General features: G+C 39.5%; 1 protein-coding gene across 1 annotated transcript in view; it reads right to left on the bottom strand.

Moving 5' to 3' along the window:
- UBAC2 (UBA domain containing 2) overlaps nt 1-20,521 on the bottom strand; it is a 580,006-nt gene that overhangs the window by 50,208 nt on the left and 509,277 nt on the right. Inside the window, exon 9 of the mRNA XM_053707817.1 lies at nt 9,091-9,195. Within this exon, the coding sequence (XP_053563792.1) occupies nt 9,091-9,195 (105 nt within the window). The remainder of the gene's footprint in view (nt 1-9,090; nt 9,196-20,521) is intronic.

The raw sequence follows: 20,521 nt of genomic DNA on the forward strand, positions 1-20,521 counted from the left end.
CTAAACAGCTTTCTTCCCTCCCTCACCCCCCCCACTGGTGACCTCCATATTAGGTACTGGCAGACAGTCTGCCAATGCGAAGTGTTAGTCCTTTTAATTAAATTTTTTTAATATTATTTCCTAATAAGTGTAGGATTACCCCCTTACCTTCCCATCTCCCGATCCCTCCCAAAAAGCTCTCTAACCCTCCCCCTCTAACTAGTGTCCGCCATCTTAGGTACTGGCAGCTGTCTGCCAGTACCCAGTTTTATATTCATTTTTATTTACTGCAGCTCAGCGTTCTAACCCGTTCCCACCCCTCCTTCTCCCCTCCAGCGATGGGCCGCCCACCTGCCTCCCACCTGACCCTCCCACACCACCAACACCCGATGCAGAGAGGTACACAGAGTGTCGCTCTCTCTGAACTACTATTTCTGCACTGCCCCACTCGTGGCAAACGCAGAAATAGTGCAATCTTGCTACTGTTAGCGAGATTGTGGCAGAAAGAGGCCCAGGACAGCAGTGCCGTACAGGATACGGCACTGGTCCTTAAGGGCTTAAAGTTGGTCTTTAAGGGGTTAAGAATTCATGCAGCAGCAATATTTTACAGGGACATGAAACACAAAAATATTCTTTCAAGATTCAGATAGAGCATATCATTTTAAACAACTTACTTACTTACCAGGTAGCCGCCTTACAAATTTGCTCCATAGAGGCCTCATTCTTGAAGGCCCAAGACGAAGCCACTAGTTGAATGAGCCGTGATCCTCTGAGGAGGCTTATGTCCCGCTGTCTCATAAGCCAAGCAAATTAAGTTCCTTAACCAAAAAGAACAAAGAAGTAGAAGAGGTTCTCTGCCCCTTGCGATTCCCTGAATACACCACAAAAAGAGATATAGACTGTCTGAAATCCTTTGTAGCCTGCAGATAGAACTTTAAGGCACGAACCACATCCAGGTTATGAAGTAACGTCTACTTAGAAGAAGAAGGGTTTGGAAATAAAGAAGGAACAACTATTTCCTGATTTATGTTATGGTTAGACACCACCTTGGGAAGAAACCCAAAACCAGTGAGAAGCACAGCCTTATCCGCATGAAAAACCAGATAAGGATGCTCACATTGCAAGGCTGCCAGTTCAGATACTCTGCGTGCCGATGCAATGGCCAACAGGAAAAGAACCTTCCAGGACAGAAGCTTAAAGGGATACTAAACCCAATTTTTTTTCCATGATTCAGATAGAGCATGATATTTTAAGCACCTTTCTAATTTACTCCTATTATCAATTTGTCTTTGTTCTCATGCTATCTTGATTTGAAAAAGCAGTATTGTAAGCTTTAGAGCCGGACCATTTTTTGTTCAGCACCGGGGTAGCACTTGCTGATTTGTGGCTAAATGTAGCAAACCAATCAGCAAGCTCTACCAAGGTGCTGAACTAAAAATGGGCCGGCTCCTAACCTTTTATTACTGCTTCTTCAAATCAAGATAACATGAGAACAAAGAAAAATTGATAATAGGAGTAAATTAGAAAGTTGCTTAAAATTGCATGTTCTATCTGTATCATGAAAGAAAAAATGTGGGGTTAGTATCCCTTTAATGTCAATGGAGTGCATAGGCTCAAACAGAACCTTCTGCGATACCTTAAGGACTAAGTTTAAGCTCCATGGAGGAGCAGACTGTCTAAAGACAGGCCTGATTCTAGACAGAGCCTGAACAAAAGATTGTATGTCAGGGAGCTCAGTGAGTCTCCTATGCAACAAGAGTGATAATGCCGAAATCTGTCCCTTTAAGGAACTGGCGGCAAGACCCTTCTCCAAACCCTCTTGGAGAAAAGACAGATTTCTGGATACCTTCGCCTTATGCCAAGGATATCCATGCTTCTCACCCCAGGTGTTCAATCTCCACGCAGTCAGCCTCAGAGAATCGAGATTTTGATGTTGAAAAGGATCCTGTTCCAGCAAATCCCTGCAAAAGGGTAACCTCCACGAAGGAGAGGATTACATCCCCACCAGATCCAAAAACCACGTCCTCCTCGGCCACGATGGAGCAATCAGAATGGCCAAAGCTTGCTCCTGATTTATCCGTGCCACTACAAGAGGTAGATGTGGTAACGGTGGAAAAATGTAAGCTAGGCTGAACCCCCAAGGCACCGCCAAGGTATCTATCAGCTCTGCCTGTGGATCCCTGGACCTCAACCCATATCGGGGTAGCTTGCAATTGAGTCTAGATGCCATGAGATCTATCTCCGGTAATCCCCACCTGAGACAAATCTCCGCAAACACTTTGGGGTGGAGAGACCATTCCCCCGGATGGAAGGATTGCCTGCTGAGAAAATCTGCTTCCCAGTTGTCCACACCTCGCATGTGAATCGTTGAGAGTGAGCAGCTGTGGGACTCCGCCCACTCCAAGATCCGAGACACTTCCCTCACGGCTAGGGAGCTCCTCGTACCCCCCCTGATGGTTGATATAAGCCACCGAGGTAATGTTGTCGGTCTGGAATCTGATGAAGCTGAACGACCCCAGAGGAGGCCATGCCTTCAGAGCATTGTAGATTACTCAGAGTTCTAGAATATTTATCGGAAGGAGAGACTCCTCCCGGGTCCATTTTTCTTGTGCCATTCTGGCACACCAAACAGCTCCCCATCCTGCCAGACTCACACCCGTGGTCACAATCTACCAGAACGGAGATCCGAGTCCGAGCATCCATGGATATCTGCTGTGATAGATCTGAATGATCGCCGTTCCACTGTCTGAACATGCACAATTGAGATGGAACCTGGCGAATGGAATGACGTCTATGCTGGAAACCATGAGTCCGATCACCTCCATTCACTGAGCCTCCGAGGGGCTTGAGGAGGACTGAAGGGCCAGACAAGAGGACTCAATCTTCCTGCGTTGATGGTCTGTGAGAAAAATTTTCATGGACATAGAGTCTATTATCATGCCCAGGAACTGCACCCTGTTGCTGGGAACCAGGGAACTCTTTCCTGAGTTGATTTTCCAATCAAGAGATTGGAGCAAAAGAAGAAGAGCCCTCGAATGATCCTCAGTGAGACTGAGCGATGGCGCCTAGACTAGGATGTCGTCCAGATAGGGCGCCGCAGCAATGCCTCTGGCTCTGGCCACTGCAAGTAGTGCCCCTAGAGCCTTCATGAAGACTCTCAGAGCCATTGCAAGACCAAAGGGGAGGGCCACAAACTGGAAGTGTTGGTCCAGAAACGCAAATCTTAGGAACTTGAAGTGGTCCCTGTGAATTGGCACATGAAGGTAAGCGCCCTTCAAGTCTATAGTTGTCATGAACTGTCCCTCTTGAACTAGTGGCAGAATAGATCTGATCGTTTCCATTTTGAAGGATGGAACACTCAGAAACTTGTTTAAACACTTTAGGTCCAGAATCGGGCAGATTGTGCCCTCCTTCTTTGGAACCATAAAAAGATTTGAATAGTACCCTAGACCCCTTTCTGCTTGGGGTACTGATATGATAACAAGAGAGGAGAGATCCCTCACACACTCTAGAAAGGCCTCTCTCTTTTCCGATTTTGAAGACAGGTTTGATAGGAGGAATCTGCCCCTGGGCGGATGAGATCTAAACCCTATCCTGTAACCCTGGGCGACAACCTCCTGAACCCAAGGGTCCTGAATGTCCTGTAACCAGGCTTCTGAGAAGAGAGATGATCTGCCCCCTACTTGGTCTGGAGACCGATCGGGGACCATCCCATCATGACGATTTTGTCCTGGCGGGCTTCTTGCTCTGCTTAGACCTGTTCCAAGATTGAGCCGGCTTCCAAGTTCCCTTGGACTACTCCACTTTCGCACTGGGCTGCTGGCACTGGACCCTGTGAGCTAAAATGGAAAAACCTGACACCTTAGCGTTCAGGCGAATAATTTGCATATTGGCATCACAGATGAAAGAATTGGCGACCTTCAGCGCCTTAATCTTATCCTGTATCTCATCGATGGAAGTTTCCCCCTCGATTATTTCACACAGGGATTCACACCAATATGTCGCAGCTCTGGCAATCATGGCTACGGCCGCTGCCGGCTGAAAAACAAACCCTGTGTGTTGCAACATCTTCCTTAAAGGGACAGTCAACACCAGAATTTTTGTTGTTTTAAAAGATAGATAATCCCTTAATTACCAATTCCCCAATTTTGCATAACCAACACAGTTATAATTATACACATTTTACCTCTGTAATTACCTTGTATCTAAGCCTCAGCAGACTGCCCCCTTATTTCAGTTCTTTTGACAGACTTGCAGTTTAGCCAATCAGAGCTGTCTCCATGGTAAATTCATGTGCATGAGCTCAATGTTATCTATATGATACCCGTGAACTAATACCCTCTAGTGGTGATAAACTATCAAAATGCATTTAGATTAGAGGTGGCCTTCAAGGTCTAAGAAATTAGCATATGAACCTCCTAGGTTTAGCTTTTAACTAAGAATACCAAGAGAACAAAGCAAAATTGGTGATAAAAGTAAATTGGAAAGTTGTTTAAAATTGCATGCCCTATTTGAAACATGAAAGTTTTTTTGTACTTGAGTGTCCCTTTAACATGTTTTCCAACTTTTTATCCATGGGCTCTTTAAACGACGAACTATCCTCAAGGGGAAGAGTTGTCCGCTTCGCGAGCGTGGAGATAGCACCATCCACCTTAAGGACAGTACCCCACAGCTTAAGCTGAGAGTCCGGAATGGGGAACAGTTTCTTAAAGGAAGAAGAAGAGGAAAAGGAAGAACCTAATTGCTCCCATTCATTCTTAATAATATTAGCCATCTTAGCAGGAGCCGGGAAGATCTGAGGCACCACCCTGTCCTCATATACCTTATCAAGCTTAGGAATTGCAGGTTCCTACTGAAGCTTCAGTTCCGGAACCTCCAGAGTAGCAAGCACTTGCTTCAGCAAAAAGCACAAATTCTCTATCCTAAATCTAAAGTCACGCTCCTCCGCAGTCGGAGGTTTAGATGACATGGACTCCGACTCAGAAGGGGCCTCCTCCAAAGAGTCGGAGTGGGCCTTGTCATCGTATAACACCTCTGATATTTCCATAGGCGTAGACAACCCCTGGGCCGGGCTGCCATGATACTCCCTTCGCTTGCGTTTAGCAGAATGTGGTAAGGCATGGATCACATTTGATACCTCCGTTTGCAGTTGATGCGCAAAATCTGACGACCAACAAATCTCTCCCGCAGGAGTAATGGTTGGACCCTGGGGCGCTGCATGTGCAATTGGAGATGAATGCAGGGAACACACCTCATGGAACAGGGAACCCTCAGAGGTGTACGACTCAGTAGTACTAGACATCCGTTTACCTTTAGATGCCGTAACTTTATTAAGGCATGTGGAACATAGTTGAGCAGGCTGTTCTACCAGAACCTCCTCACAATAAACACAGGAATGAGACCTTGTTAAAGAGGGAGAACCCTCTAACGTGTCAGAGTCCTCCATAGCTTGCGCTGTTATTACGGACTAGATTAACTTAATAAATAGGCACCTTTATAACTTCCAATGGCCGGGGCACTCACAACCTCCTATGACCCGGACTACAGAAACCGTTTCATCTCCTGCGTCGCTGATTAAAAGAGGAAGAGAGATAGCCACACCTGGTCACATGGAATGCCTGGCAGGACCGCCCCTGTCTAAGGAGAAAACGCGCCAAAAAAGGGCTGCGCAATACTCCTGTAAGTCACCTGAAAGTTCCACACATTGCCAGAGCCTCATCTTGCACATAATGCAGCAATAACACAATAAACAATATCATGTATAACCCCCCTGTTTAATAATCCCCTTTCCATGAATATTAACCCTTGATTCTCTAAAGATAAGAGGCATCACACTGTGACCCTGTCTTCTGTGTTATCATTATGTAAAAAAAAATTACGATCTTACCAGAATCTACGCCATGGAACAGGAACACGGCCCTTCAAGTGTGACAGGTTAGTAGCCTCACTCTTGACATGGATTTGAGTGCGAAACGCAGGCAGCGAAACTTGTCAACGCTGATTGCTTGTGGAGCTGTTAATATGAGTCGGGATGGTTTCACAGAAAAACTCTCCCTGCATCTCCGGACTTTTGCCCAGGCTCTCACTGAGAGGCTGACAGGACTACATAAAACTCCAGTCCCAATGCGAAGAGTAGTACCCTCCATAAGAGACTACTCTGATCTTCGGCACTTCTCTGCCGTCCTCCTGTGACGAAAGGCAAAGAATTACTGGGGGATGAGGGAAGTGGGGGAGGTATTTAAGCCTTTGGCTTGGGTGTCTTTCAAATAGCAAATGAAAATGAATTACACTTTATTAAACAAATATGCTTGAAACAGACGTTACTAATAGGGGATGCTGATAGGGATAGTTAAATCCAGGGTTTAATAACCTCTGAATAATGTACCAGATAATCCTAACAAAACCAGCATTCCCCCACTGGTAATAACACAAGTAAAAAATGAGTGGTATTGAAGGCTAGTGAAAAATGGGAAAAGTCACTTCCATGTTTCAGTAATTAATAGCCTCTATTCTATAGCACCCAAAAATTAAAAACGTATAAAGAAAAGGGCTAGTGGACTAGGTGTTGCGTGTTAGGTCTTTAAACTAAATAGGTAATTAATAGGGATAATGTAGTTAGTAATGAAAGGTAGGAATAACTAAAGTTACCCTCATGTTTCCACACACATATGAGAGCTAGCTATGCGCTCAAAGGCGTCCTCCTACCTGCGTACTGCTCTGATTGAACAGAGTCAGCCGATTGCTTGCTAGGGTCCCTACTGTTCAGAACTTATCATACATACAATACATTAAAAAATACTTGCAAATATGTGTAAAGGTAGAAATAGAAATTAGCTATCAGCTAAATGTATTAACTCCATTAGATACAAGTTGTCATTAGGATTCAAAGTCAGAAGCTACTTAGTAACTTAAATATAGCGTAATAGCATATATACTGATTAAAGATGGCAACAATGTATCTACATCAAACCTTGTAGTCAAACATATACTGCAGATTCTAAGGCGGTATTAAGCATAACCGCTAATATTAACTTAGAGTATTGTGTGTGTATAGACCAGTTTTACATCAGACATGCTGGAACACCTAAGCCACGCCCACCGACGCGTTTCCGTCACAGAACGTGACTTCGTCAGGGCATAGGGCCAGCCCAGCGTTTGATTCGGCTTATTATAGCGATCCTTCGTCATGGCAACGTATGTTGTCAGTGTGCAGTAGTCGCGGAGGTGTAAACTCCGCTGTGGCCTCAATGTTTTTTCGATCTTGTTTGAACAAGATACTGATATCCTATTCAGCCTTAATCAATTGCCAAGTGTATAACAATATAAGAGCATTAAGTTCTCAATAAAGTTTCTAATACCTTGTTTAGCATAACGCTCATGTACTGAGTTATTTTCAACATTTGCTTAATTAGCATGTGCAGATTTACTGGTGGACAGTAATAGGTTTCTCTAGTATCATCAACATCTAAAAGAGGGGCATATATTTAGGGAGAATATTTTAGCACTAAGAAAGGTGGCTAAACAGTATACACTGATAGTTATATTTTTATTATGAAAACCGTACTAAACATACTCGATGTTATCTATAAGTCAGGTTTCTTTAGCTACCAAATGGCAGCCTACGTAGACACATAATGCCAGATATAGCATACAGAGTTTTATTCAAACCAATAAATTACTGGTCTGAAGGGGGATGTTAGTAGGCTATATAATGTTTATCTCTTTTACATTTTCAAAGAAGAAATTTTCTGCGTGTTATATATAAGATGATATATCAATCAATATCAAACAACATGATACTTATTTATTTTATCAGTTGAAATGGTATCATATTAGTTATGCACAATATCAAAAATATATATTGATTTATACTAATCAATTGCTTCATATTAGCTCAAGAACATCCTGACTGTTTGGAATTGTGTATATTTGTAACCACAATGTATATTTCTGTAATCATAAGATTCTCCTTAAGAAATTATTTGAGAAATCAGAAAAGGCATAACTGTTTGTTTGCCATGTTTCTATAAGAAGCATTTGTATGATATCGCTTCATTTAGTCCCCTTGGTGCGGTAGATTTTAGTTCATGAATCCATCTACATTCTTTCTGTAATAGTATTTTAGTAATGTCGCCCCTTCTCCCTTTCAATTTTATTTGCTCAATTGCACAGAAATAAATTTCATATTTATGTCCTTGATGTTCATTGTTCATATGTTGTGCTACAGGTACATTTCTGTTCCATTTAATGTCACCTATATGTTCTAGCACTCTGGTTCGTAACTCTCTTGAGGTCTCACCCACATAGATTTTTGGGCATTTGCACATAGCGATATATATAACTTGCTTAGATCTACAGTTTAGAAAATCTTTAATTTCATATTGTTTTTCTGTGTCGGGATGTGTGAAGGTTTTAGTGGGGGTCATGTTCTTATATATAAAAAGAACAAACTCTAACTTTACAAACTTTTTATAAAAATAAAAAAATGCAGTTGTTACTGGGTTTTACAATGATTGCATAATATGGCTGGGGATTTCCTTAAAGCTTTCTGTCGTGGAATCACTCATATAATTTTCCATGGTTTGACATACTACATTAGAAATCTGCGTAGCTAGGAAAAAATCTAACTCGGTAAAGGTGCTTTGGACATTTAAAACTGTGGTAAATATTTTGGTCTGTAAAGTAGGTCAAGACTAAAGCAGTGTTTACCTTTAATAACTTATGGAAATTGTAGGCCATGAATTGAGCAATTCTTTAAGAAGACAGCAACAGAAACGTCAGTTGTAAAACTACCAAATATAGTGCCCTTCTGCATTCCATATCATAATGAAAACAATTCTGTGTGCAGTTGTCATTTTTTTACCCCATACAAATAGGACAATTAATAATTTGCTAATCAAAACTGAGTCTGAGTTACATTAAATTGTGTCCTTTGTTAGTCATTTTAAAAATATTATTTCACAAAATGTTGTTTTCAATTGTCTTCATTTGAGAATTAAGTTGAGGAGGATACTACCCTATGTATAACTTCTGCATACATTTTAACTTTCTAAAGCCTCAACCTAACAGCAGCATTATGGACATAAAGTTATGGATATGCCATTAAATTACCTGCTGTTCAGATGCTGGAGGAGGGGGAGCCTGCGGCTCAGCTTGATTCACATTATGCCTCTGTCGCAATGGGTGGAAAAGGCTATTCCAGTTGAAAAGCCCTCCCTAGTAAATAAAATAAACAAAAATAACAAAAAAAGAAAACAAACATTTTACACATTTTGTGAAAGCATTTTTTATTCTGCCAGCTATCAGTGATTTCCTGTGTATTTTAGAAGATAACAAGTCTAATCAGTCTGAGACATTTAGTTGCATTGTAAATAGTCATAAAAAATGTTAAAATATTGATTAAATTATAATGATTAAATAATAAGTCTCACAATTACTTGGACAAGGGACAGTCAACTCAAATTTTGTTTATTGTTTTAAAAGATAGATATAACCCATTTTATACTCATTCCCCAGTTTTGCACAGAAAACATAGTTATATTAATACACGTTTTACCTCTGTGATTACCTTCTTTCTAAGCATTTTCTGACGGCCCCCTGATCACATGACTTTATTTATTGACTTGGATTTAAGCCAATTAGTGCTGGGTTGTTAGAATCCACGGGCGTCAGCACAATGTTATCTATATGGTTCACATGAACTAGCTTCCCCTGATGTGAAAAGCAAATACAAAAGCAAGTGATCATGGGGCTGTCTTTAGGGACTTAGAAACAGAAATTTAGAGGTTTAAAGGTTATAAAGTATGTTAATATAACCATGTTGGTTGTGCAAAGCTGGGGGGATGGGTAGTAAAGGCATTATCTATCTTTTTTAGACTATAACAATTTTTGTGTTGACTGTCCCTTTAATTTGCTGAGACATGTTCTGTTCCTCAGACTCCAAACCTCTGTGTCTATGATTTCCCTAGCTGCAAAAACAGTGACAACATACAATAAAAAAAAAACCCAAGCAGAAATATCAAGGCAACATACACACACTAAATTCAAGCTTCTCATGTGCTTGACAAAAAATAGAAATGTATCTGTAAACAAAAATCTAATTTCCTTTCAGATTTCATTGTGACAGTACATCAGTTTAATCTCAGTAAATGGATCTGAACCAAGGTGACATCACATGAACTCAACTCTGTGAGTTTAAAACTAAATTATTATCTGCACTTCAAAACTAACTGCTCACAAAAGAAACCAAATACAATGAAAGAGTATAAATATGGCTTACACAGTGACTATTCAACGGTTTCTTCTGAGCCAAAGGCAGAGCAATAAGGAAAATAAGACAAGGACTCCTTCCCCAGTGCATCTAGAGGGAAATCACTGTCATGGAGAAGGTCCAACAGAACCCTCATTATTTACTGTAAGATTAAACTGAGCTCAAGCAGTTGGATACCTAACTGCACACAGAACCACATCAATTCATGACATCATTCAGTAACCATACTAGAAATTCCCTATATATTGGTAAGGTAAGTGCTGAACTTAAAGGGACATGAAACACAAAACATATTCTTTCATTACGCAGAATACAATTTTAAATAACTTTCAATTTACTTCTATTATCTAATTTGCATCATTCTCTTGGTATCTTTTGTTGAAGAAGCAGCAATGGACTATTGTAAGCTAGCTGAATGCACTGCATGAGCCAATAACATTTATGTGCAGCCACCAATCAGCACAAAACAAATTAAATAATAGAAGTAAATTGGAAAGTTATCACATGATCTATCCAAATAATAATAATAATAAAAATAAAATGGGTTTCATATCCCTTTAAGCCATTTCCCCACTCTGTGCTAGAACTGTTTTTAGTTGCTTGACACGTGTTAAATTTACACCTAATTTATAACTTATTTTCTGTGAGGTACCCACACAAATTATACCTCATTTGTTTCAGAGGATCAAGCATTCAGAAGCACCAACCATTAAAATATTTGATATATTTTAAACTTACACAAAATTCTGATTTCCCAGAGCGGGGCATTCACATAGACTGCTGTCTAAGCTGAACCAGAATAGCAAAAATGTTTTTTAATGTGTTTGAACGTATTTTTTTTTTTTTTATTTGCTTCTAAAGCTTTTTATCTTATTTTAATTAGTTCAGTAAAACTTGAAGAATTCTTTGTAAATCCTATAAAAAGTCTTACATTTGAAAGTGAAAAAAGTAGTAACCACATTGAGACATTTAACCAAAAAAGGTATATAATACGGATATGAACTGATTAGAACCGCTGCCTTCCAACAGTCTCTCCCAAAGGCTGTTAAAACGATATATGTAGTTGTAGGAGGCGCTGATTCATAGAGGTTCCAGGTGGTTCTTTAAAGACTTTGTCCGGGAATAGTGATTTCTGTGTCTCTGGAAAATATCACATTGGCATAGTGCTTCCAAACTCCATATAAACAAGTGTAGATACTCACAGAATAATACTGGATAAATGGCTCCTTAAAGGGAAACTGTACCCAAAATTTTTCATTTGTGATTCATGAGCATGAAATTTTAAGCAACTTTCTAATTTACTCCTATTATCAAATTTTCTTCATTCTCTTGGTATCTTTATTTGAAATGCAAGAATGTAAGTTTAGATGCCAGCCCATTTTTGGTGAACAACCTGGGTTGTCCTTGCTGATTGGTGGATAAATTCATCCACCAATAAAAAAGTGCTGTCCAGAGTACTGAAACCAAAAAATGCTTAGATGCCTTCTTTTTCAAATAATGATAGCAAGAGAACGAAGAAAAATTGATAATAGGAGTAAATTTAAAGTTGCTTAAAATTGCATGCTCTTTCTGAATTACAAAAGAAAACATTTGGGTTCAGTGTCCCTTTAACAGTCAAGAAAATATTTGCCAGTAGTAGCTTTATTAAGCTCAAGCTTAATAAAGCTACTTTTTAAACATATAGAGAGCTGGCACATATTTTGACTTGACTGTTAAGGAGTAGTAGATTCTGAGTATCTACACTTGTTTACATGGTATTTGGAAGCAATACGCCAATGTGATATTTTCCACGGACACATCTAAACATTTGAATTACAAATTGAAAAGCAGCAAACAGTCTTATGGGTGGACTTCCCCTACACTTAGCAGAATAACATAAAATAAGAGAAAAGACCAGCATCACATACTCTTAGTTTAAACAGATTCAACTTTATAGTCTCTTTTTTAACAGGACACAAATGTACATTTTTAAAAAGAATAGTTCTGTAAAAACATTTCACATTCATGGGGCTTCCCTAGCATATGCAGGTAAGCTGTGTGCGTGAGCATGTGACAGAAGCAAGTGACGGTGACATCACACTTAAAAATTAGGGACCAAAACGCAATCTACTTTAAACAATGGAGCTCTGAGAAATGATTTGCATCATTATATATTAGGGGAAAATGATATCCCTTTTTAGATCTTGAACAGAATTTCTGCCATTTTCTTTCTAAGGTGGTCATTTTAGATTCGGAAATACATTTGGCCCTAGTAACCAAACACACCTACAGTCCAATTGTTAAAGAACTGGTTTGAAAGGCTAGTAGAATATTTAGAAAATTAGCACAAGAATCAGCCATTTCAAGTGTATGAATCTCATTGACTTTAGAAATTCTGTAGATTATGCAGTTTTAAATAAAACATTTCATTATTGTTTTACTGAGAACACAAGCCTAACAACCCATAAAGAACCCAGACTATCTGAGGGCATCATGTATAGTGGACTCAAGAAAAAAACATTATTTTGTTTTGTTTCCAACAATTCACTAAACAGAAAGTAATTAAAAAAAAAACATTTTATAGTAAATATTCTACCACAACACTTTCATTACTGAACATCTACATAAAACAAGAAGAAAGGTTAGCGTGACCTCAGATCTCCGGTTTACTGTTACGCTCAAATAAAAAGTTGCACAAAACATCTAAAAATTACATGTAATAGTACAGTTACATTCAAAATAACACAATCTAATAAAAATTACTAAAATATAAATATGTATATGTATGTATATATATATATATATATATATATATACTGTATATATTTATATACTGTATTTATATATATATATATATATACACATATGTTCTATATATTTATAGATATTCCTATATATAGCTTTATATATCTATACCTAGCATCATGTATGTATGTATATATATATATATATAGATATATACAGTGAGGCCCCGGTTTACGCACGACTCGGTTTACGAAATCGAAATTTGAAGAAAATTTGACTCGGTTTACGAATTTTTTTCGCAATACGAAACAAAATGCCGGTTTGCCCCCCTTGGTTTACGAATTTTTTTCGCAATACGAAACAAAATGCCGGTTTGCCCCCCTCGGTTTACGAATATTTTTCGCAATACGAAACCAGTGGCCCCTGTGCCCCCTGCATACTCAAGTATGATTGAATTAATGAAGTTTGGGTACCAGTGTAGAGGTGTTGGAGAGGTTTTGGAGCCATTTTGCAGCAAGTTGTTGAGCCTTTTGGAGCCATTTGCAGCAAGTTGTTAAGCCTTTTGGAGCCATTTGCAGCAAGTTGTTAAGCCTTTTGGAGCCATTTGCAGCAAGTTGTTAAGCCTTTTGGAGCCATTTGCAGCAAGTTGTTAAGCCTTTTGGAGCCATTTGCAGCAAGTTGTTAAGCCTTTTGGAGCCATTTGCAGCAAGTTGTGGAGCCTTTTGGAGACATTGGAGCCATTTGCAGCAAGTTGTTAAGCCTTTTGGAGCCTTTTTTGGACACTTTACTTGAATTTTTTCGGACCTCCGGAACGCATTAATTGATTTTCAATGCATTCCTATGGGAAACCGTGTTTCGGTTTACGAATTTTTCGCAATACGAAACGACCCGGAGAACGAATTAAATTCGTAAACCGAGGCCTCACTGTATATATATATATATATATATATATAGTTGGTTGGTGTGTGCACTCTCACCATCTGTGTGCAACTGCCAGGGTGCTATATGTGTAATAGATAGTTTCAAAGATCAAATAAGCACTCGCTGGACTTCAGTCATCAGTGACAACACGCTTTATTCTGTGACGTTTCGGGACAACACACAGTCCCTTCCTCAGACAAACAACAAATGAAAATGGCAGCCTAATAAAGGCTAGTGAAACCCTCCCCCAAATGTTAAACCAATGAAACAGATGAACGTGTGAGGACAGAAGAAACCAGACTTCTGATAGGTCTGTGATGCTGTAAGAGCCAATCTTATAGGCTAAAAGTAAACGTGTAAGTAGTGAACAAATAGTGTGACAATGTGAAATAAACACAATACACAAACAAATGAACATGTAAATAAAATAAACTCCACATTCTGGGTCCATAGAGTGTCACTGGGTAGTATAGACAGCAAAATTATAAGGTACTAACACGGAACATAACAAAACATGAAGATAGCCGTATTGGCCAATCAGATCTGTGTATACATAATCCAAAAATCATTAACCAATAAAAAAGAGCAAACCTTACACCCGTATGTAGTCAAACCCCCTTTGTGTGGCTATAGCCTATGTCGATGTATAATCAGTGTCTAAAAATCAACAACCCCAACGCTAAAAAATATCACAACACAAATCATAATAATGTGTGATTAAGTAGTTCATCAGATCATAGCATTCCAGCGCGATCGAAACAAAACTATCCGAAATACCTAATCTAAACACGGCGTCAACAACCAATGGGAAGCCACAGTGGGTGCACACCCCCATCGGACCCAATCAAATTGTGTGAAGAGACCGCGCCTCGAGACCCACGTAGGTAAGCTGTCAATGCCCGCCAGCCAATGAGATTCACCCTCAGCCAGCCCATAGATACGGCCAATCAGATAACATTGTGGAGCCACATACCACTAATCCGCCAATCCAGTTACGTTTAAGGCACATACTGTCGCACTAGAATCACCGCTGTCTGTAAAGGTGCACCAATACAAATGAATATATATACTACAACACTATGTCAATATATGCGAACACGAATGTGCGCCGATCAGACCACAATAACACCTAATGGCAGTTTTAAAACATTATCGCCACATGGAGAGTGTATAACTAACAGCAACGCTTAATGTTAATTTGTGCACCAAAATAACAGCCCTCAAAAGTGTGAATATGCCTAAAATCATATACCAATATTTGCGATAATCAGCCCCAAAAAATGCAACAAATACATAGTTGAAATGTGTCATTATATCTCATATATACAAAAGTGTTTTTAAAGACTTGTACAAAAGCACATAACGACATTATGAAGCCACACGTAGGATATCTGACAGGGGAGAAAATCATTGTCCCCAGAGCTAATGATTTTCTCCCCTGTCAGATATCCTACGTGTGGCTTCATAATGTCGTTATGTGCTTTTGTACAAGTCTTTAAAAACACTTTTGTATATATGAGATATAATGACACATTTCAACTATGTATTTGTTGCATTTTTTGGGGCTGATTATCGCAAATATTGGTATATGATTTTAGGCATATTCACACTTTTGAGGGCTGTTATTTTGGTGCACAAATTAACATTAAGCGTTGCTGTTAGTTATACACTCTCCATGTGGCGATAATGTTTTAAAACTGCCATTAGGTGTTATTGTGGTCTGATCGGCGCACATTCGTGTTCGCATATATTGACATAGTGTTGTAGTATATATATTCATTTGTATTGGTGCACCTTTACAGACAGCGGTGATTCTAGTGCGACAGTATGTGCCTTAAACGTAACTGGATTGGCGGATTAGTGGTATGTGGCTCCACAATGTTATCTGATTGGCCGTATCTATGGGCTGGCTGAGGGTGAATCTCATTGGCTGGCGGGCATTGACAGCTTACCTACGTGGGTCTCGAGGCGCGGTCTCTTCACACAATTTGATTGGGTCCGATGGGGGTGTGCACCCACTGTGGCTTCCCATTGGTTGTTGACGCCGTGTTTAGATTAGGTATTTCGGATAGTTTTGTTTCGATCGCGCTGGAATGCTATAATCTGATGAACTACTTAATCACACATTATTATGATTTGTGTTGTGATATTTTTTAGCGTTGGGGTTGTTGATTTTTAGACACTGATTATACATCGACATAGGCTATAGCCACACAAAGGGGGTTTGACTACATACAGGTGTAAGGTTTGCTCTTTTTGATTGGTTAATGATTTTTGGATTATGTATACACAGATCTGATTGGCCAATACGGCTATCTTCATGTTTTGTTATGTTCCGTGTTAGTACCTTATAATTTTGCTGTCTATACTACCCAGTGACACTATATGGACCCAGAATGTGGAGTTTATTTTATTTACATGTTCATTTGTTTGTGTATTGTGTTTATTTCACATTGTCACACTATTTGTTCACTACTTACACGTTTACTTTTAGCCTATAAGATTGGCTCTTACAGCATCACAGACCTATCAGAAGTCTGGTTTCTTCTGTCCTCACACGTTCATCTGTTTCATTGGTTTAACATTTGGGGGAGGGTTTCACTAGCCTTTATTAGGCTGCCATTTTCATTTGTTGTTTGTCTGAGGAAGGGACTGTGTGTTGTCCCGAAACGTCACAGAATAAAGCGTGTTGTCACTGATGACTGAAGTCCAGCGAGTGCTTATTTGATCTTTGAAACTATATATATATATATATATATATATATATATATATATAGTACCAAAAAACATCAGATATATTTAGAAATATTTATTTAGAACATATTATTCTATGTGAAGAACATTGGAATGTGAAATATTCATATTTTCATGTCGGGTTAGCGCACTTGAGAATATGCAATCGGGTTTGCAGTAGGGTAGGGTTTTTCCCCTCATTTGTTTGCTCTCTCCGTTGACTTCTATAGAGGAATAGGTTAACGCTACCACGATATTGGAAGTTCGGCTTTTTTCAATTTTTTTACTTTCAGCTTGTAATACAAGCACTACCTGACACAAGTAAAAAGCTTGCTTCTATCGCAGTAAGTGCGCAAGCGGGAGCGCTAAATAGCGATCCACTCATAATCTAGCCCAAAATGTTTAAAATGCAAAGATAAGATCAGGTGAAACTAAACACAATGGCACATGGCACAACAATTGCTCAAAAAGATCATACATATCGCACAGTAGGTGTTTCAAACATATGGCCTCGCTTCGATAAAAAAAAAAGAAAAAAAAATATTTCTTAATGAGGAAGTTATTTAAATAAAAAAACAATATATTTAAAAACAAGGTTAAAAGTCTGTATTCTTTCATTATCATTGAAACTTCCTCAAATTGAAAAAATATCATTTACTTAAAGGGACATGAAACTCAAAATGCTTCTTTTATGATTTAGACAGAATACTGTATACAAGTTTCCAATTTACTTCTATTATCAAATTTCTTTTGTTTTCATTGTATTTTTTGTTGGAGAGATACCAACGACTAGATTTAGAGTTTTGTCGGTAAGGACCCGCGTATCTAACGTTGGCTTTTTTCTGGCCACACCTTTAAAATAACTCTGGTATTGAGAGTCCACAGAATGGCTGCGTTAGGCTCCAAAAAAGGAGCGTAGAGCATATTTAACGCAACTTCAACTCTCAATACCAGAGTTGCTTACGGACGCGGCCAGCCTCAAAAACATGCTCGTGCACGATTCCCCCATAGGAAACAATGGGGCTGTTTGAGCGGACACCTGCAAAAAAGCTGCGTTCAGCTCCTAACGCAGCCCCATTGTTTTGCTATGGGGAAAAACTTCCTACGTCTGCACCTAACACTCTAACATGTACTTCGAGTCTAAACACCCCTAACCTTACACTTATTAACCCCTATTCTGCCGCCCCCGCTATCGCTGACCCCTGTATATTATTTTTAACCCCTAATCTGCCGCTCCGTAAACCGCCGCTACTTACATTATCCCTATGTACCCCTAATCTGCTGCCCCTAACACCGCCGACCCCTATATTATATTTATTAACCCCTAATCTGCCCCCCACAATGTCGCCTCCACCTGCCTACACTTATTAACCCCTAATCTGCCGAGCGGACCGCACCGCTATTATTAAAAGTTATTAACCCCTAATCCGCCTCACTAACCCTATAATAAATAGTATTAACCCCTAATCTGCCCTCCCTAACATCGCCGACACCTAACTTCAATTATTAACCCCTAATCTGCCGACCGGAGCTCACCGCTATTCTAATAAATTTATTAACCCCTAAAGCTAAGTCTAACCCTAACACTAACACCGCCCTAAGTTAAATATAATTTAAATCTAACGAAATTAATTAACTCTTCTTAAATAAATTATTCCTATTTAAAGCTAAATACTTACCTGTAAAATAAATCCTAATATAGCTACAATATAAATTATAATTATATTATAGCTATTTTAGGATTAATATTTATTTTACAGGTAACTTTGTATTTATTTTAACCAGGTACAATAGCTATTAAATAGTTAAGAACTATTTAATAGCTAAAATAGTTAAAATAATTACAAATTTACCTGTAAAATAAATCCTAACCTAAGTTACAATTAAACCTAACACTACACTATTAATAAATAAATTAAATACAATTCCTACAAATAACTACAATGAAATAAACTAACTAAAGTACAAAAAATAAAAAAGAACTAAGTTACAAAAAATAAAAAAATATTTACAAACATAAGAAAAATATTACAACAATTTTAAACTAATTACACCTACTCTAAGCCCCCTAATAAAATAACAAAGCCCCCCAAAATAAAAAAATGCCCTACCCTATTCTAAATTACTAAAGTTCAAAGCTCTTTTACCTTACCAGCCCTGAACAGGGCCCTTTGCGGGGCATGCCCCAAGAAGTTCAGCTCTTTTGCCTGTAAAAAAAAACATACAATACCCCCCCCCAACATTACAACCCACCACCCACATACCCCTAATCTAACCCAAACCCCCCTTAAATAAACCTAACACTAAGCCCCTGAAGATCTTCCTACCTTATCTTCACCATACCAGGTTCACCGATCGATCCAGAAGAGCTCCTCCGATGTCCTGATCCAAGCCCAAGCGGGGGGCTGAAGAGGTCCATGATCCGGCTGAAGTCATCATCCAAGCGGGAGCTGAAGAGGTCCATGATCCGGCTGAAGTCTTCATCCAAGCGGGAGCTGAAAAGGTCCATGATCCGGATGAAGTCTTCTATCAACGGCATCTTCAATCTTCTTTCTTCGGGAGCCATCATCTTCCATCCGACGCGGAACATCCTCTTCTCCCGACGCCTACTAGCCGAATGACAGTTCCTTTAAATGACGTCATCCAAGATGGCGTCCCTCGAATTCCGATTGGCTGATAGGATTCTATCAGCCAATCGGAATTAAGGTAGGAATATTCTGATTGGCTGATGGAATCAGCCAATCAGAATCAAGTTCAATCCGATTGGCTGATTCAATCAGCCAATCAGATTGAGCTCACATTCTATTGGCTGTTCCGATCAGCCAATAGAATGCGAGCTCAATCTGATTGGCAGGTGGAGGCGACGTTGAGGGCGGCAGATTAGGGATTAATAAATATAATATAGGGGTCGGCGGTGTTAGGGGCAGCAGATTAGGGGTACATAGCTATAATGTAGGTGGCGGCGCTTTGTGGTCGGCAGATTAGGGGTTAATTATTGTAGGTAGCTGGCGGCAACGTTGTGGGGGGCAGGTTAGGGGTTAATAAATATAATACAGGGGTCGGCGGTGTTAGGGGCAGCAGATTAGGGGTACATAAGTATAACGTAGGTGGCGGTCGGCAGATTAGGGGTTAAAAAAAATTAATCGAGTGGCGGCGATGTGGGGGGACCTCGGTTTAGGGGTACATAGGTAGTTTATGGGTGTTAGTGTACTTTAGAGCACAGTAGTTAAGAGCTTTATGAACCGGCGTTAGCCCAGAAAGCTCTTAACTACTGACTTTTTTCTGCGGCTGGAGTTTTGTCGTTAGATTTCTAACGCTCACTTCAGACACAACTCTAAATACCGGAGTTAGAAAGATCCCATTGAAAAGATAGGATACGCAAATGACGTAAGGGGATCTGCGGTATGGAAAAGTCGCGGCTGAAAAGTGAGCGTTAGACCCTTTTTTGAGTGACTCCAAATACCGGCGGTAGCCTAAAACCAGCGTTAGGAGCCTCTAACGCTGGTTTTCACGGCTACCGCCAAACTCTAAATCTAGGCCCTAGTTTGGTAGTGTGCAATTATGTAGAGCACTACAAAGCAGGAACAAGTGCTGCCATCCATTGCTCTTGCAAATGAATAACAATTGTTCAAAACTGTAGTGCTGCAGACACATGCAGACTGAATTTAAAACAAAAGATACCAGAGAGCAAGAAAATTTAATAATAGAAGTAAATTGAAAAGTTAAAAGGTAAAATCGCATGCTCTCTATGTTTCATGTAAGAAAAAAATCTGGGGATCTTTAAGGACATAAATCTTTGTAAATAGCTACAGCACTACTTAAATACTGATATGTATTGGTAAGTTAGGCTAACAGTGCTATGACATTGTAATCCCAAGACATATTTTATTATAG

This window comes from Bombina bombina, chromosome 3 (assembly GCF_027579735.1).
Source record: "Bombina bombina isolate aBomBom1 chromosome 3, aBomBom1.pri, whole genome shotgun sequence".
In the NCBI taxonomy this organism is placed as follows: Eukaryota; Metazoa; Chordata; class Amphibia; order Anura; family Bombinatoridae; genus Bombina; species Bombina bombina.